General features: G+C 38.2%; 1 protein-coding gene across 39 annotated transcripts in view; it reads right to left on the bottom strand.

The window, feature by feature from the left end:
- Nucleotides 1-20,838, bottom strand: part of LOC105264086 (longitudinals lacking protein, isoform G) — a 91,356-nt gene that overhangs the window by 46,809 nt on the left and 23,709 nt on the right. The window contains exon 7 of one of the 39 annotated variants that reach the window (XM_011300701.1): nt 594-889. The exons of 25 other annotated variants lie outside the window; for them this stretch is intronic. In XM_011300701.1, the coding sequence (XP_011299003.1) occupies nt 609-889 (281 nt within the window). In that variant the 3' untranslated portion in view covers nt 594-608. Of the gene's footprint in view, nt 1-593; nt 890-2,269; nt 2,578-5,434; nt 5,746-5,842; nt 6,211-7,382; nt 7,755-9,550; nt 10,234-10,425; nt 10,752-12,698; nt 12,941-13,162; nt 13,486-13,690; nt 13,970-14,089; nt 15,464-15,968; nt 16,266-16,885; nt 17,291-19,784; nt 20,090-20,838 lie in introns of those variants that run through there. 13 more of the 39 variants (XM_011300696.1, XM_011300690.1, XM_011300698.1 and 10 more) reach the window with 13 other exon arrangements.

The raw sequence follows: 20,838 nt of genomic DNA on the forward strand, positions 1-20,838 counted from the left end.
GCCTGGACGAGGCAGTAGGGAACGCTGCTTCGATGGCACCAGCATGTGTACAGACAGCATATCTGTGGGGATTTCAGACAGAAAGGAATCGTGTTATTTGAGGATTCATGGATAACGAATGATTTTCTGTTTACATCGAGGGATATCCTGGGGCTCGGGGAGAGATGGGAGATTTTAAGCAGAAGCATGCCGATGGACTAGTCTAGGGGTCCTTATTACGATGATTTCTATTACAGTCACGAGCATCTTTGACTTTTTTTTAAACTACTACAGGATTCTATCATTTTTTTTTTCACAACTCCTTGGATTCCATTTGCATTCCCGTCTTCTGGAACAGTTTAATTCATTAGTTTTATCTGTTAATGGCTGATTGTTTATGAGATATTATTTGCAACTGGATGTTAGTCTTCTTTTACGTCTAGAACAGAAAAATATTTTATAAATTAATGCTCGAATCGACAGTGATGAGTTGAAACAGTTATTGAAGCAATTAAAGTAGCAAATGAATATTCACTATCGCCTGAATTAATGCTCTTTACATCCATAACATTTTATTAATTTTCATATAATGTATTGTTGAAATGAGTTATCCACTTTGAACAGTTCAACTACAATGTAACATCAATAAAATAAACTCTTTCGTTGGGATGCTTCCTTCGGATATGCGCGTAAATTTGGGACGTTTGTTTACTCCGGGAATCACAATACGGGCATTTAAATCGCGGCTCAAATCCACACTCGAAATGATAATGACGTTTGAGATTCTTCATCATAGTGAAGCCCATCAGACACTTTGGGCAAAAAAAGCGTTTCTGGTGGACAAGACTGCGACGACCCTGCATCCGTTTTCGTGGCTCGCTGAAGAATGAATCCTGATCTTGATAGAAACCTGAAAAATATTAAACAATAATTCTGATTAATTCAACTGCTGACAGAAAATTCTTTGACTATTTGCGTTTACCTATGGATTTATTAATTACCCACAACACAAAATGTTTGACTTTTAATGGACAAAAAATTGAAGATTATAAGATTAAGTCAACATGATAAATGATACTCATCGGTGGTAACGTGTGAGAAAGTTTGTCTGTTTATTCTGTATCACATTAACATGAGGCAATTGAAAACAAGAGTGATTATATCTCATTCCTCTCGGAGATGCTCTTTATTAATATTAGTAGTTGTAAATAATAAACAACGTAATGATTCAACTAGAATTGGGTGTTGGGATAATTATCCCTTGATATCGACGAAGTAAACTCTCTCACCGGGATGTTTTCTTCTCACGTGAGAGTATATTTGTGACGTTTGTTTGCTGCGTAAATCGCAGTAAGGACACTTGAAACGCGGCTCGTGACCGCATTCATACTTGAAATGACGATTGCGATTGCTTTTGAGAGTGAAGCCACGCAGGCACTTCGGGCAGTAGAACAGACACTGGCGTTGACCAATTTGCGGCGCCATTTGCTGATACTGCGTGTCCATTATATCTGGATCCGTTATGTTCATTATTGAATCCATCATGAAGAGATCTGTAAAAGATAGATAAAACAGTAATATTAGTTGGTTGGAGAGATTTAGACGATCGCCAGGCCTTGTCATTATTTATTTGTCCAGTGAACAGAGAAGCGCAGATAATTTCCAAAGTGCACAAATAAAGGAATCGAGCATCAATGATGAGATGATATTCAATGAAATATTTGCAGAGACACAGAGAGAGAGAGAGAGAGGAGGAGAAATCATTTATTTAAATAATTTTTACATGTACGGATGACATTGATTTTAAAATCGGCACGTGATCTAGGGTTTGTCGATCTTCAAAACGTAAATCGGCCGATCTGGATGCCGATATTTCACGTGAGTTGTTCCATCCCATTTGTGTTTACTGCGAAAAGTACAGTATGGACACTCAAATCTCGGCTTCTGGCCACATTCATATCTTTGATGACGGACTAAACTGCGTTTTGCCGAGAAACGACGATCGCACTGACTACAAACGAAGTTTTTCCCTTCCACAGATATTTGGGCCCTCGAACCTCGAGAAACACCAACCACTTGTAAATAATCTGAAACATTTGGAGAATAATCATTAGTTTCTGGAACAATCACGTGTAGCTCTCGTTGGTACAGATCTATCCGGAATTTTTTCATCTCCATTTTGATATTGAGGACAAAGACAACACCTACTGACAAATCGTAGTACGAAAATTAATATTTTATTGAGTATTTTAAAATTGGAAACACTGATTTAGCTTTTTTATTCAATCTCAAGCGGATATGTGTATTAAAAGGGATGACCAAGGGGTCGTAGATTGACTCGTGTCTTGGTCTTGGCGTCGTAATACACTTGGGGCAATGCTGGATGATGAACAATGAGGTGTCTCATAATGTGTCCCTTTTGATAATTTTTAACTTCACAATGTGTACACTCGAATCTCGGTGGCTTTTTGCACTGATGTCTGAAATGAGCCAGCATGGATTTTCTCCATTTGTACACTTTATCACAGCTGGGACACTTAAATGCACCGATTCTATCGTGGTCGGCATACATTGGATCCTTTTCGAGTAAAAAACGTCCTGAAACAAAATTAAATAAACAGCGTTACATTAGCAATTGTTATTCGTATTGAGTGATAAGGAGACAGATCATGCCCGCTGATTAAACTAATTTGGTCAAGAAGAAGGAAGTGTAATGACTTAATCCTTATCATCTACTCGAGATAAGCCTATTTTATTCTGTTATCGTTATTCGATGAGATTAAAATCGCCATTATTTCTCGTTTCATTCACCTTCGAACACCTTTAAACACCTTTTTTTATTATTCATTCTTATGCCCTCCTGTATAATATTGCATTTCGCCGGTTTCATTGTCGACGCAAAACAGATCCGAATTTTTATGGAGATTCCTAATGTGCGCCCATACTTGGGCTCGCTGTCGGTAATCCTGATGACAATGTGGACATCGAAATCTGTTTGGCATTCCGCACTCGTACTTGGCGTGACGATTTAAGTTGTCACGGCGTTTGTAGCTTCTGCCGCATTGCAAACAGTGATAACGATTCTTTAACTCATTCATAACTGGTGGACAAATCACTGGGACAAATTCCCAGTTCTCCCATGGTTCACCTGAAACAATAAACGAAGAGTTACGTTAATAGATGATCAATATGCTGGATCTCCATTTATATTAACCGACCACCAAAATTATCACTGCCACGATGGTATCAATGGTTAGTCATTAATTCTCATCCCTTCTTACACAAGTCTCATGTTCCTCTCCTGAAAGCAGATTAGAAGAAATGACGGGATCACTTCGTTGTTAATGTCACGAGCTTCTCTTTATTTCGTAGCTTTTTATTCTGTTTATCAAAATTAAAAGATTAATGGAAATTCAATCACTCTTGTTTCCCACACTGTAATAAAATGTTTCCTTTGTTTCATTATCGATGCAGCACATTTTTGAATTCTTGTGAAGATGTCTGATGTGCTGCCACACTTGGCCCCGTTGTCTGTAATCTTGATTGCAATGGGGACACCGAAATCTATTGGGCATGCCGCACTCGTAATTGACGTGACGTTTCAAGTGATCTCTACGCTTGTAACTCTTGCCGCACTGGAGGCAGTGATGACGACTCATCGATTGATACAGCGTACCTTGATAATGGCTGGCTGAAAAGTCCCAATTCTCCCACCAATCCCCTGGAACATTTAATGAGACGTGGGTAATTAATACATGCTCAATATCCACACAAATCACTCGGCAAAAACAGTACCACCACCACGATGCAACATTCATTCACTTATTTCTTCTTACACAAATCACATTCCTGCGAACAAAATTTATTAGCTTCAGAGTAGTAGATCAAATCAATTGATCAAAGAACATATTTTTATTTTCGTCTTGTCGGGGGAGCCAGACAATTGACATCGTGGTATACCAACCTATCAAAGTTGTGCTGAATATAATACAGATGAATATTTGTGCTGATTTTTTGTGTTCATACTCTAGCTGGTACCTGATACAATAAGGACATTGAAATCCTCTGATAATTCCACAGTCGTGTATCTCTCATGACGACTCAATTGTTCCCTGCGTTTGAACTCTTTCCGCATTGAAAAAACGAATGAAGATTTGTGATTTGCTTCCAGGGGGGAGTGCAGGACCATTTCCAAGGACTTCCCAATCCTTGCACTAATTTCCTAAAAGAATTTAACAAGAACACCAATTCATGCTCATCAATACTACTCCCATGAATTGACATTTCTGTGCACAAAGTTGATTAACTGACGACAAACGAAGAGCGAAATAGATTGATGTTCATCAACTCGATTAACTCGATGATCAAATCGATTATCAACTCGATCATCAATTCAACAAGTGTCTTTATTTCCATTTCAGCTAGGATTATTATCCTTTCGGCAAACCGAGTGATACACCTTTTCATTGGACTTGGTGTCAATATAATATAATGAGGAATACGTGTGTTGATTTTTAATATGTATCCATATTGGGCAACGCTGTCTGAAGCTCTGGTCGCAATAAGGGGATTTAAATCCCCTAGTCACCCCACACTCGTACTTTTGGTGGCGTTTCAAATTATCCCTCCGTTTGTAAGTCTTTCCGCATTGGAGGCAGCAATGACGTTCCGTGACTAGCCACTCAGAGGGAGCGCTGTGATCGCCTCTAGGGGATTCCCATCATTCACACGAATTTTCTGGAACAATTAACAAAGGATGTGATATTAATAAATGATCTACATACGCAAAGGTTGCACACATGCGTTCAAATATTTTTTGTTGTTCATTTCTTCTGGAAAAGGGGAAGACGTCACAACTCTGTGAGGAAAGTAGATGAGTTCAGAGAGTCAGAGTCAGATGGGGATGGAGTCGATTGTTGTTGATTTTTATGTGTTATTCAATGGAAAATGATTTTTATTTTGCTAAAGTCGATCCTCACGTCAGGTGCTCTATTGGAGGGGATCTTGACTGCCCCGACGTCCCACAGAATAATACACTTTCTGATTTCTTGTCGTATCGATACAATAGAGTGAAGAACTACTGTGTTGTGTTCTGATATGTATCCAAATATGGGCACGCTGTCTGAAATGCTGATGACAGTAAGGACACTTGAATGCTCTTGTTCCTCCACACGTGTATTTCAAATGTCGAAACAAGTGAGTTCGACGCTTGTAACTCTTTCCACACGTCGAGCAACCATGACGATTTGACGGATCAGAATCAGCGTCCATCAATCTCCACTCGACTGGCATTTCTCCTGGAACACAAAACAATAATTATTCGTGCATGTTCGATACATTATGAATACGGTTTATTGTAGATGAATTGGGAAGTGAAATGACAATTCACAAAGTCAAAGGACGAATATTTATTTTGTTATTCTCATAAAGAAATTAAAAATCGTCGTCTATCTTTTATCAGACTATTTTGTTAAGAATCTCTTTTCCTTCTCTTGTTGAAGTACAACTTTTTGTTGGTTCTGGTATCGATACAGTAGGACCCATTCCGCCCATGTTTGCTAGCAATGTGTCTTATTACCCACTCCCTTTGTCTGAAGGAGTGATCGCAATAAGGACATTGAAATACTCTGCCGACTCCGCATTCGTAATTGAGATGACGAATCAAGTGGGAACGATTTTTGTAACTCTTTCCACATTTGAAACAACCGTGACGATTCGAGGGCACTGGATTAACTGCTACGAATTCCCACTGGACTGGCATTCCTCCTGGAACATTCAATAAATTATTATTGATACGTGTCTAACACTCGTACAAATAATCAGTTCAATGAAGGAACTGGGAAGTTAAATGATAATCCTCATCGAACTCGAACAAATTTTTATTTAGTTATTATGATAAAGAAATAAAAAAGTATGAATGTTGTGAATTTATCGAACACTTTTGTTAACAGCTCTTCTTTCTCCTCCTGAAGTACAGCTTCTTGTTGGTCCTGGAGTCGATGCAGTACACCCCACGGCGTCCATGTTTATTTCGAATGTGTTTTATCACCAGTTCCCTTTGTCTAAAGGAATTATCACAATACGGACATTGGAACACGTTTCCTGTTCCGCATTCGAAATTCCGATGACGTAGCAAGTGATACCGATTTTTGTAGCTTTTTCCGCAGGTTTCGCATTCATGACGAGTCGAGGGCACAGGATTTACCGCTACAAATTCCCACTGTGGCAGTTCTGAAACATTCAACAATTATTATTGATACGTGTTTAACAATCAGGCTAGTATAAATTTAGTTTAACGGGAAATGATCAGGAAGTCAAATGACAGTTCTCATTAACGTCAAAGGATTCATTTTTGTTTCGGTGTTTTAATCAAGAAATGAGAATCAACTGTTGTTGCATGTAATTTGTCTTTGTTATTTCCACTGAATATACAAGTTCTTGTTGAGTGTTGTTTACAATATGTTCCTCCAGAATCAGAACTGATTGCAAGTTCTCACTGGAATCTTTTCTTCGATTAAGAATCGTGCTTCTTTCTCCTGTTGAAATACAACTTCTTTTTAGTTCTGTTATCGATACAATAGACTCCACGACGTCCATGGGTATTCCCGATGTGTCTTATCACCAATTCCCTCTGTCTAAACGACTGCTCGCAATACGGGCATTGAAATACCCTCTCCCCGCCGCACTCGTAATTGAGATGACGAAGCAAGTGAGATCGATGTTTATAACTTCTTCCACATTTATAACAACCATGACGAGTCGATGGATCAGGATTAACAGCGACATATCCCCAGTCCCATGGTATGCCTCCTGAAACATTCAACAATAATCGTTGATATGTGTTCAAAACAGGTGATAAATTATTCAATAGAGAATAACTAAGAAGTCAATTGGTAATCATCATTAAGCTCAGGGAACTCTTTTTTATTTCAATCATTCTTCCCAAGAAATGGTAACACCTTTAAAAATAACCATTCGTCTTTCCGTTGAAGCAGAATTTCTTGTTCATTCTCGTATCAATACAATAAATTCCAAATTTTCCGTGTTTACTCCGCATGTAGATCATTACCCACTCCCTTCATCTGGAGCGATGACAATTATGACACTGGAATATATTCTTCAATCCACACTCGAAATTAATATGACGAATCAAGTGATCCCGACGGTTGTGACTCTTTCCAGACGTTGGGCGTCATGGACACCCATGACATTCCTGGAGACAATGATCTGGAATAAATTCCCACTCCTCCACAAATCCCCTGGAACATTCAATCATTATTTTATAAATATTCATGCACTGAGAGGCATTTTACCATTTTTAATCATGTATGCACTCATTAAATTTTTTAATTAAGTGAATTAACTTCAGTAAATATCTAGGATGTAAATGGATAATCCCTATCGCATATTGAAACCCATTTTATTTCACCGCTGTCATTCAAAATTGACAACTGTCATTCATATTATTTTACAAGATTTTGGTGATAATCATTTCTTCTTCTTCACAGAAAAATAAAATTTCTTGTTGGTCCTGCTATCGATGCAGTAGCTTCCACGTCGTCCGTGGTTAGTCCGGATGTGTCTCATTATCGAATCCCTTCGTCTAAACGCATTTCCGCAGTAAGGGCACTGGAATGCCTTCGTAAATCCGCATTCGAATTGGGTGTGACGTCTCAAGTGAGTTGGACGCTTGTAAGTCTTTCCACAAGTCGGACAAGCATGACGATTCAATTCAGTCTCCACAGCAACAAATTCCCACTGCGCCACAGTCTCCTCTGAAACATTTGATAATTATTATTCAGACGGGTCCACCGCAGTCGTAATTTGACAATTAAACTTAATGAAGAAGTATGTTAGAAGTCAAGGAAGCGGAAGTATAGGAAATAAAGATAAATATTTTTAAGGTCGATCAATTGTTACTCCAATTACCCTGAAACCTTAAACAATTCAAATTAAATAAACAACAATTCATTCATTTAATCATTCCCTTGTCTGTCAATTCTTCATGCAGGTTAATGAATAATTAAGAAATGACTCACAACGAAATGAAATCTTCACCCATCAGAAAAAATCGATTTTTATTGTTGTTCGTATTAAAAAAATTGAGATGCATATCGGAGTGAAGTGCAAATTATTTAAATTATCCTCTGTAACTCGACAGATAAAACACTTTCTCATTCTTGCTTTTATCGATGCAGTAAAGGGTGGAATGGCGGTGTTGATTTCTTATGTGTATCCACATCATCGCCCGCTGTCTGAAGTCCTGGACGCAATAAGGACATTGAAAGGCCCTCATCCCACCGCACGTGTACTTCATGTGACGGACCAAGTGAGTTCGATGTTTGTAACTCTTTCCACATGTTGAACAAGCATGACGTTTCCCAGAATTGGGAATAACAAATTGCCACTCCATTGATTGCCCTGAAACATTCAACAATTTAAATAAAATTTAACAATATTTCAACATTTCAGATAATTATTCATCATTTATCATTTATCATCTATCATTCACTCAGTCTCATGCATGAGGAAATGAAGGAACAATAGATTCACTCAAAAACAAACCCGGTTTTATTGGTATTTGTATTGAATTCGAATTATCCCTTGTAACTCGACGGATAAAACACTTTCTCATTCTTGCTTTTATCGATGCAGTAAAGTGTTGAATGACGGTGATGATTTCTTATGTGTATCCATATCCTCGCCCGCTGTCTGAAGTCCTGGATGCAATAAGGACATTGAAAGGCCCTCATTCCACCGCACGTGTACTTCACGTGACGAATCAAGTGAGTTCGATGCTTGTAACTCTTTCCACATGTCGAACAAGCATGACGTTTCACAGAATTGGGATTTACAAATTGCCACTCCATTGATTGCCCTGAAACATCGAACAATTTAAATAAAATTTAACAATATTTCAACATTTCTGATAATTATTCATCATTTATCATCGATCATTCACTCAGTCTCGTGCACGAGGGAATGAAGTAACAATAGTCATTCACTCAAAAAAAAAGCCACGGTTTTATTCGTATTTGTATGTCGACCGCAATATTGGAATTATCCCTTGTAGTTCAAGGGATAGTACAATTTTTCATTCGTTCTCTTGTCGATGCAGTAAAGGACAGAATAGCTGTGTTGATTTCGTATGTGTATCCATATCCTTGCACGCTGTCTGAAGTCCTGATCACAATAAGGGCATTGGAATGCCCTCATCCCACCGCAAGTGTATTTAAGATGGCGGATCAGGTGAGTTCGACGCTTGTACGATTTACCACACGTTGCACAGCCATGACGAATCGCCTCAGAATCCACAGCGATAAATTCCAACTCCAACGGATCTAGAACATTCAACAGTCGAGATAATTACTATCAATTCACGACAAATACTCATAATTTATTTACTATTAACACTATAAATTATTATATTAACTGAAGAATGAGGAAGTGAACTGATAATGATCATTATAAGCTCGAAGAACTCATTTTTGTTTCTTGATTATTAAAAAATAAATGGAAATCTATTTATCCGTTGCGTTAATTGCCATCAAAAGCTCTCGGGTATGACTCCTTTTTTTTCATCTCGAAAAACAACTTCTACGTCCGCACGCGGGATCCCTGACTCCACATTCGTAATCGAAATTACGATACAAATGCGATCGACACTTGTAACTCCTTCCACATATTGCACAACGATGACGATCCGTCATTTCCGGATTAGTTGGAATAAATTGTCAATCCATTTGCACTTTGCCTGTAACAATTGAAATGATATTTATGAATGTTTATTGCATGATATCATGATATGATTAATCACCGAATCAAATGAAATATTGATGTATCTAGAATAAAAATTGGAGAATGAAATGACAATTCGTTTTGAAATCAAGGATTTATATTTATTTAGTTATTATCAATGTCCAGGGATGAGTATGGTATCCTGTTGATTTAATCAAGCATACGTGGGTCTCTTCTCGTAATACAGAGTCTTGCCAGTACCGATATCAAGACAATAGAGGGTAGATCGTTTGTGAAGCTTCCTTATGTGCGTCCAAATGCACGATCTCTGTCTGAAGTCCTGACTGCAGTAGGGACACCTGAATCTTCTTGGAACACCGCATTCATACTGATTATGACGACGCAAGTGTGTTCGACGCTTGTAACTCTTTCCACACGTCATGCAACGATGACGAGTCGATATGTCCTCGATCTCTGGATTAACAGCAACAAATTGCCATGTTGTCTGCATTACCCCTGCAACAATCAGCAATTGAAATCATATTTATACGAGTTCTAGACAGAACCTGGAAGACATTACAATCCCAACACCACGATGCAAAACGTAAAATAAGGGTAAAAAAAAATTACAATCATGATTACAAAATTGATCAATGAATTTTTATTTGATTATCGTTAGGATCGTGGAGTTTGTTTTTTTTTCTTCTTTCAGTTTTTCGAATTTTATTTTTTTTTCCTCTGGCGATCACCCGGGTAGTAGAGCTTCTGATTTGTCTGGATATCGAGGCAGTAGAGGTGAGCGCGTTTGTGCATTTTTCTGATGTGAGTCCACACTTGTGACCGCTGCTTTGAATCCTGATGGCAATAGGGACATCTAAATCTCTTAGGTACACCGCACTCGAAATTGTAATGTCGATTCAAGTGAGTTCGACGCTTGTAACTCCTTCCGCACTTTGGGCAGTGGTGACGATGGTCATCATGTTCATTCATCGATGTGTAGCTCACTGGAATAGGCTCCAGCCTTTCCCACATTTCTGAAACAGTAAACGAGGTGACAATATTAGAGAAACATTTTAACATCACGATAAACAACCGAGAGATAAAGACAAACCGAACAATTCATGATAGACACACGTTCGATATAATTCTATTCTATTATGTCGATTTATTGTCATTTTCGATTGGCATCTGATTTAATGTTAATGATGAACGACTAAACATTAAATAGAAAAAGTTCATGGAGTATAGACTCCAGGATTATGATCTACGTCATAAGGACACCGGGACACGACGAAACGCAACAAGACAACGAAATCACGAATAAAGATAATTAAATGTCTAACAATAATTAATTATTTATACTCCATAATAATTAGTGATAATTGGGAGGGCACAGAAGCTAGAAATAATTCCACATGTTGCAATAACAATGTCCTTTATTCGTTCATCTGTCTCCTCTTACATACGACTCGTTGCTGTGAATTCTTGCGAAATCCGCATCAATCGCGTAAACGTCGAAGCCAGGATGCACCGTTTTGATGTGAGCGTAGAGATTGTCCTGTCGTTTACTCCTAGACTTGCAATATGGACACTGGTATTTCGGTAGCTTTCCGCACTCTCTCGATATGTGACGCTGAAGATTGTGTCGATATGCGTAATCTTTTCCACAATTTGGACAGTAGTATCGAGTGCTATTGACACCAGTTGGATCATTATCATCTGTGACATCCCAGGGCTCCCAGCTGTCAACTGTAAAATTCAACAAATAATAATTAATACCAGATATTTACAACTCCCGAATGTACATAACATTTTGACAAGAAGAATCATGAGTTTTGAATACATCTTGACGATTTCTTAAAATTAAGATTTATTCTCTCAGTTAATTTTTGTTTTTTTGTGTTTTTTTTTTACAAAATCGTTGCCATTTGTTGCTGTTATTTTGATCACTTTGGGGTGATTTTCCACTTGCTCTCACTGTCAATGCAATAAAGCTCGCTGTTTGGATGTCGTTGTTTGATGTGGGACCAGACGTATGTCTTTCTCTTCAGGAAAATATTGCAATAAGGACACTGAAATATTCCTGGTGTTCCACACTCTAGCTTCCAGTGTCGCTGCATGTGACACCGATGCTTGTAACTCCTTCCACAATTGGGACAGTAATGACGATCTTCACTCTCTGCCTCGAACCGTTCTCTGATTGAATTCTGAGACAATCTCCCCCTTTTCCCTGGAACACCGAAGACAATGCGATTTAAATTAGTAAATGGTCCGACATTGAAGTGCATTCGTGTCTCAGCCAATCATTTTCATGCCCCGTAGTAACTGTGAAAACTCATTTTTTTTATTAAATCTCTTTTTTTTTATATAACATTTAGTACATTAACATCATTGGCTTTCTAGGAGTGTATCAATGGCGTACAGAGAAGATCCAGGATGATGATTCTTAATGTGTGAATACAAATTGAATTTGTGTTTGCTCCTGGCATCGCAATAAGGACACTGAAACCTCGGGGATTTACCGCACTCGTACTGACGATGTCTGTACATGTGTGATCGGTGTTTATACCCACGATGACAATTGGGACAGAAAAATTGTTTTTTCACTCCATCGAAGGTCCTCGGTCTCCAAGCCCGTCTGTCTGGCCACAGTCTCTCCATTTCCCCTGGAACATCAATAGAAAAAATTCAGTTGTTAGTGATTCTTCCATCCCTGAGACAACTTCGAGTTATGTTTCAATCAATTGTTAAATAATTATGGACAAATCATTCAGCATGATGTTGTTGCAAGACACACGTACACAAAATGCAGCGAAAGCTCAGTTACAGTTATTTTTTTTTAACGTGTGTTAGCTTCGGGTGATGATGCAGATATTTGCTGGAACAAATCGAAAATATCATTGAGTGAACAAATTCAACTGCTTCGAGAATAAAGATAATTAGCTCTGTCTTCAGTGTTGTTCAATGTTTTTTTATTGCAAACAACAGAAATTCATTCAGAACAATTTGTTGACATTGACAGGTCTTTCAGGATGCCATCGTCTTATGTGTCTATAGACATTGGATGATGAATTGTCTTTCTTGGGGCAGTAGGGACAGGCAAACTTGAGGCTCTGCCCGCACCTGTGTCGAATTAAATCCCACATTCTCCTGAAGCCAGTGTTACAATGAGGGCAGAAATAAGTAGTTGGCGAATAGATGTCTAGCCAGTGTCTCCCACGACCTGCAAACAAAGTTCATAAAATCATTATTCCAATGCTTCCATCAAATTTTCAAAAATAGCACAAAGTGTGGGTGATACATAACGGGACAGTGAGATAAATAAATAATAATCTTCAAGATGCACAACACGACGGAATTGTTGAAGAATCACACGCGTTTATTAACATTAAATATCCCAAATGACATTGTCCAGGTTGAAATAAATAGAAGTAAAAAAAAAATAACAGTTAATCAAGTGCTAATTTTTGTGAACAATCACGGGTAGACCGTCATGCCTCATTCTAATGTGTTTGTAGACGTTTGAAGAGCATTTGTCCTTTTTATTGCAATAGGGACACTTGAACCTCGGCTCTTTGCCACAGTCGTACTTGAGATGAGTCTGCAGTGTTTTCTTGTATGTGTAGCCTGCATTACACCTTGGACACTGATACGCCATTTTAACTGGATTCCACAGTGCACAGTCTTCTCGATTACCTTCTAGAAAATCCATGCTTGTCCTGATTGCCTCAAACAGACCGGCCTCACCCAGCTGAACCCTCAGAGGACCTGATTAACAAGGAGGAAGAACGACCTGGTTAGATCGAATTCAATTCGACATAAATAATTAATAGTTCAGGCATAAAAATTAAAATAAATAACTCATCGATTAGTTATTTCGTCTAGCGATAATCTCTTGGAAATGATACAAGGCAATTCAATGGTTAAAGTATTGGGAAAGAGTATTCAATTTATTTTTGTTTCACTAAAGCTCCAGTCAATTATCATTTTTCTTCTTTTCTTTTTCTCATTTATTTCGAGGGTCAATAGAACTTGATGCTGAATCCCTGCAACCCTGGGTGCCATCTCGCCACGTGTCTTCGAATGTTGAATGCTTTCTTGTCCTTTTTGTCGCAGTATGGACAGCCATAACGAGGAGCTCTACTGCATACATATCTGTAGTGCATCTCAACAGCTGGTTTAGATCGAAAACCTTTACGGCAGTTGGGACAGCTCCACGGTCCTTTGAATTTAGGAGCAACGATTGAGATGTCTGAAAATTCAAAAGACACGTTAGTCCATCTAGTCGTGATGGATCTTGATGATTAATTACAAAAGAAACCGAAACACCGAACGATTTATTATAGTTGTAAAGAGAAATTCGAAAGATAGGTGAGATGATACTGATGGAATTTATTTATTTTCAACCACGAGAGTCTCTGTGGAAACAACAATACAGTTGACTTCTCATTTGTTGGACACTGATCGAGATTGAATTGTTGATTATTCGTGGATTATTCTGTCTTTTATTCCAGGAAGAAGCTAGGATGTCCTTGAAGACAGACATTTGTTTGAAAGCTGTTATGACAGAACAATTCGATCAGGTTCTGAATTCAGGGTAGCGATGGAGATGCCTGAAAACTTCAGGACTCAGACTTAGAGTCGACACACATTTGGTAGATACTTGGGGGAGAGATTAATGACATTTATTGATTAAATATCACTTGTTTGGGAAAGGATAACGAATGCAGTTGGTTAATAAATCGATGAGATGAACTGACGTGCCAGTGTGACGAGTCCTAACGTGTCTGTACATGTTGGATCTATTCTTTGATCTCATACTGGTATAGGGACAGTGAAATCTGAGCTCCTGATTGCAACCGTAGATCCTCTTCAAGGAGCCATGTTAATAGTGTCGTTGTCCTTTTCATTGCAGAAGGGACATCTGTACAGAAGGTCGAGGGTAGTTGACATTCTGACACTTGGTGCACGTCATCAGATCTCTGCCTTTAAGAGGATCGATTGACACTTCTGAAAATTCAAGATGAGTTAACCAATCTATCCACGATATTCACACAATTAATAGAGAGCATTAAACGAGTCAGAGTAACCGGTAACTTTGAAAGATCGAGCTGTCCGAAATTTAGGATCAACTGAAATTCAAAGAATTCATTTGATGAAGCATCCCCAGGACTTGGAAGTCAATGGAGAGTGGCAGAGTACCAAGAAGTGACAAACTCATGCTGAGAGCTTTGAAAATTTATTAAAAATTATATTTATTTATTCGTTCTCATAAAACAATGAGGTACTGGTTGAATCTATTGAACTCGTCAATCTCACGTTCAATTATGAGAGCTGAGTCGTCAATGTCCATCACAGGACACGTCTCGATAATTACGATAAGTGCAATTGCAATTAATCCAGGTTTAGATTCTCTCGATGGAGTGAACCGGATGGCCAGCGTGACGATTTCTCACGTGTCTGTAGACACTGGATCTGTTGTCAGAGCCCATGCTGCAATAGGGACACTTGAATTTATAGTCTTGATGATCCTGGAGCTTGAGAATTGGCCTCTCCTGTCCCGGATGCCAGCTCTCCATGTGCCTCCGCATGTTGAAGAGCTTTTTGGTTCTGTGGCTGCAGAAGGGACAGCCATGATGGGGCTCTCGACTGCAAACATATTTGTAGTGCGTCTCCATAGCATTTTTCTTCTTGAAACCCTTGTTGCATCTGGGGCATTTCCACTGTCCTTGGAATTTAGGATGAACTGAAATTCAAAGTATTGAGTTATCGAATATTCACAATATTTTGAGATGAATGAATTTAAATAGAAACATAAAAGTTTAACTAGAAATGTTTAAAGGATTGTTAGAGATATATTAATAATATTTATTTATTGAAATCAATGAGGTGCACTGGTTGTATACATTAGGCTCGTTCATCTCGCGTTCAAGAGGAAGACTTGAATCGAGGATATCGATTATAAGATAAGTAGAACTTGATGATTGCTCCAGGCTGTCCTGGATGCCACCTCGCCATGTGTCTCTGTATGTTGAAGGCTTTCTTGCTCTTCTGATTGCAGAGGGGACATCCATAAAGTGACTCTCGACGTCTCCTGGAGGTAATGCGATTGCGACCTACTGACATTTCTGAAAATTCAAAATATATCTTCGTCAATCCATTCACGATCTGGATAAGTCAATGATAAACGAAACTGAATGGGTCATATTGGCTTGTATTTTTTGGCTCTTTCTTTTATCTCTTCTCTTGGTAAAATCATTGGCATTTATTTATTCATGTGAGAACCGCCCCTTTGCGAGCATAACGGATACAATTTGTTGGTAAGTCTATGAGGTGGACTGGCATCCCAGCGTGACGATTTCTAACGTGTCTGTATACATTGGATACCTCCTTGGATCTCATATTACAATATGGACACTTGAATCGCGGCGCTTGATTACAACCGTACACCAAGTGTCGACTCAAATTGTGCTTCGATGAAAAAGCACTGGGACAACTTGCGCACGCGAATCTTTTCTCCAGGCGATCTCTCCTCATATATTTTTGCTCTGAAACACAAAATTTTGGGGATATTCAGAATTACTGTTCCATCCATCCTCAATAATTCTATCTATTGTTTGTGAAAAAAATTCATGCAGAATGTTAAGTGACTCAGTGAACACGGGAATTTATCTAGTCTAACGATTAAAAAAAAAGACATTTTATTCAATTATTCAATTAATTTGCGACATACACCGTTTCATTAGTTATTCCTCGGCTGTCAGGGCTGCAGACTCTGAAAATATACCATAAATCATTAAATAAGGAAAAAAAATAAGTAACTTACTTATTTTCTACGGGAAATGATAAATAATTAATTTATGAACGGGCTCTTCTGCTCTTCAGTGTTGATCTTCACTCTTGATGTCAATTCCGTTGGAATTTTCAAGTTCGCGAGTTCCGCGGGTTGCAATATCAATTGTGAGATGTAACACGACAAAATAATTGATCATCTATCGATTTTCGATTCACGGAAAAAACAAATGGCACAGATATCGAAGAGAAATAAAAATACTTTGCACGATAAATAATTAACTAAAAAAATTCGTTTGCATTTTTATAATTTTATGGATAAATGATGAATAATCATTTGAAATAATCTCTTCGGCGATGTTGATCGGCTCTTCAGTTGACGATAAAATAATTTTTAATTTATTAAACTTGAATACACAGAATAAATAGATAACGCAGTTGTGTAAGGTTCACTTGGGCAACGAGATCCTCTCGAGTTCAGGTTAATATCACTGTGCAATATCACACGATAATTAATCATTAAAAAATACCGATTAATAATAATAGAGCTAGAGCAGATGAATTTTATCAGGCTTGAAGCAAGGCATTTGCTTGTGAACGCGTCTCACGTGTTTATAAATATTAGAACTGTATTTTGATCCGTAATCGCAGTAGGTGCAGCGAAATCTTGTCTCGTTGAGTTCGCAGTGGGCCTGATAGTGACGAATCATGCAATCCTTGGAGATAAAACACCTAGTGCACCTCGGACAGCTGAATCTTCCATCAACAGTGGATGAATATCCTGCAATAAACATAAAATACTTATTAGTGTAACTCTCAACACCATTATCTCCCTTGGATTTAAATTTCGTCTGACTTCATTTGATTAAAACAGATAAATCTTTCAACCCCTAACGAAATTAAATTAATCATTTAACTGATGAATAAGTGAGGGGCGGGCGTGTGAGAGGCGTGAGGAAATACAAAAGCCACCGCATGCGTTAGAATCTCACAAATTTCACGTATTTATCCAATATATTTAATGAATAAAATTTCACTTATAAAATCATCCACTGGTAATTTAACCGCTCTAAAATTAATTAGAACAGTGTTATAAAACCGGCATCGAGTCCTTTGTGCCTCGATCTAACGTGACGATAAATCGCCTGAGTATATTTGCTCTTCATCTCGCAGTGGGGACACTTGAACCTGGGTGCATCGACACACTCAATCCTGTGATGCCTCACCATGCCACCCTTCGTTCGAAATACCCTGGAACACCTCGGGCAGTTATAGCTACCATCCATGGACCCGTGGATCATATCTCCGTCTCTATCGTAATATCTTAATCCACTCCTGGTATCCTCAGTGTCCATCTCATCCTCATCTCTATCTGCAAACATAAAAATTGAGTAATGAAAAATTGATAATTGTTGGTGAATTAATCTCATTCCTTCAACAACGAGAGCACATAATAAAGTAGAGCAAATAAATGTCATAAATGATAAATACATGTAAGTGTTAAGGTGTCATCTTCATCTGCTGGTGATTTAAACAGGATCTGCAGGATGAATTGTCATTTTCATGTCAATCTGCAATCAGGCAAAGTCGAATAATAATAATTAAGATAATAAATATAATTTATAAAATAATCAATCGAGGGTTGCAGGGGAATAATTACCCACTGAGAGGGTGAATTTGGGTGAATCAATGGATGAATAAACCCTCAATCTTCAGCTGTCGAAATATTATCATTTATTATTCTCTAATGTTATAAACATTTCTCCTAATAACGTCTATTAACCGTCACCTCCTTTCCTGGATGAATCTTCCTGATGTGATTGTAGATTGAATGCGTCCACTTGCTAACGTAATTGCAGTAAGGACATCCGTATCTTGGGAGTGAATCACACTCGTACCTGTAGTGTCGATACATGGAATAACTCTGTGAGAAGGATTTCGCACACTTTGGACACTGATACTTGCGTCCACCCTGGGCCAATCGTTTTTTCAGGAGACACCGATACATTCGGCTGTGTGCTGCCTCTGAAATCAGTGATTAATTAGTCAATAAATTATCATCCATCACTCCATCATCTCTAATATCCAGATTAATCTATTTCATTCCTTAACGTGCAGTTCTGCATGTACAATGTACACTGTACATAGACTTTGGAATTTACATGTTTTTATTGGTAAAATTTAAGCTCGAGGATTACACGATTAGTCTGAGGGGTTTCTGTACAGTTTAGGGGGTGATTATTCGTTCGTTTATCATTTTTTTTTCTTTTTTTCTTTTTTGGTATCAGTAGAGCTTGTGGAGGACGACGTGCTCGTTGGGGTGGACGGATCGTACGTGCTGGTAGATATTAGATGTCTTCTTGCTACGGAGATGACAGTACGGGCACTTGAAACGCGGTGCTTTCCCGCACTCGTAACGATGATGTGCTATCATAGTGTCTCGTCGTCCGTAACCATTATTGCAAGTGGGACAGTGAAATTTTCCAGTGGTTGGATTCCACTGGATATCAGACTCCACCGATTTTCCCTTGGACCATCCCATCCCTGAAAATAATATTGACATTGTCAGTTGCTACTGCTTATTTGATATATCAATATTAATCATGCGGGGAAGCAATCACAACGGAGTTGAAGGTGTGGATTTATTTATTTATTTTAATATAAATCGTACGCCTACAATTTCGATCTCCACTGCCTCTCGGTGTCTGGATCGTTCATCCAGAACAATTTCCATTTGATTACTAGAATTAATTATTTAACGTTGGCATGTGAGAATAATAATTCAATGACAAACTAAAAATCTAGTGGTTTCATAAATAAATTCGTACAGTTTATCGCGGATAATTTTGATTTATGGAGGTACGGAATTTCTTCTGAAACCTCACACAATTACAATATGTATCATCGAGACTAACGATAGCACCGATGTGTTGTCTACGCACATGTCTCCAAACCGTGTACATGCTCTTTGATCTCATATCGCAATAGGAACACTTGTACCTCAAATTTTGATTACAACCGTATTTGACGTGTCGCGATAGACTCGTTCTCGTGGAGAATGAATCTGGACAATTGGCACAGAAGAAAACCTCCTCGTAAACCGTATCACCAGGTACAATAGCTGAAACATAAAATATTATAAACAATGACATTAGAACGTAATTATCCACTGAAACAGTAGCTGAATCAATCGAGAATTATTCAATTCCACACATTATTTATTATAGTTTCGTAAAAACGTTAGGTTAATGACATAGTAATGATGATTAAATTACAATTTATAGATTGTGTACATTATGTCGAATGTATAATCCAGATTTTTTGGCGTAACGAGTGCAATTGCTGTAGACATCAGTGAGACTGACGATCATTCCAGTGTGCTGATTCCTCACGTGTCTGTAGACATTGTACTTGTCCTGTGATTTCATATCGCAATATGAACACTTGTATCTCAGTTCCTTGGAGCAACCGTACTTGACGTGTCTCGTTAAATTGTGCCTCGATGGAAATGAACTGAGACAACTGTCGCAAAAGAATCTCGACTCGAACACTCGATTTCTCTTCCTGTACCTTCTCTTTGCTGAAACAAAAAAATAAACAAATCCAGATGATGTTGATTAGTCATGGAGCAATTGAAATGACAATGAAGATAAATGAAAATAAAAGTATAGTGCTGTTAAAATTGTTACACCGATAAACAATGAGATTTGAGCAGTCCACAAATAAAAGGATTGAGTATAAATGAAGATGAATTTATTGTGTCATTTACAAAATAATTATTGCTCCTCGTAACGATTGGTATCAACGAGCTCAATGACGTATATCTCCAAGCCCTTGTGTACCCTGTTAATGTGCTTTCTAATATCACTTTTAACTTTGCAACAGTAATCGCAGTAGGGACACTTGAAACGCGGCTGTTGACCGCAAGAATTTTTAACATGCCACGTTAAACTTCCCTTCCAATAAAAATTACGGTGGCATCCCTCATTGGGGCATGTGAAGACGTAATCACTTCTGGCACGAGCTGTGAGATTACGGGGTCTACTTCGGGGTGGATTACTGAACTCCAGTGGTCCTGCTACAAGTTGATCGACATTCTGCCAATTATAATCCTCTGGAACAATTGATTGGTCATTAGAATGATGATGGATCCTCCCCTCAATTATTCCTTCATGATTGAACCATTGACATTGCAGACAGACATCTACAAAATGTGTGAACAGGAGTGAGTGTTGAAAGTGATAAAACCGAGAGGAATAAATTTGACGGAATGATTATTCAATAATGAATAATGAATAATGATGAATAACGATAATCCTCACTCCTCAC

Source organism: Fopius arisanus, unplaced genomic scaffold (assembly GCF_000806365.1).
Source record: "Fopius arisanus strain USDA-PBARC FA_bdor unplaced genomic scaffold, ASM80636v1 scaffold00019, whole genome shotgun sequence".
In the NCBI taxonomy this organism is placed as follows: Eukaryota; Metazoa; Arthropoda; class Insecta; order Hymenoptera; family Braconidae; genus Fopius; species Fopius arisanus.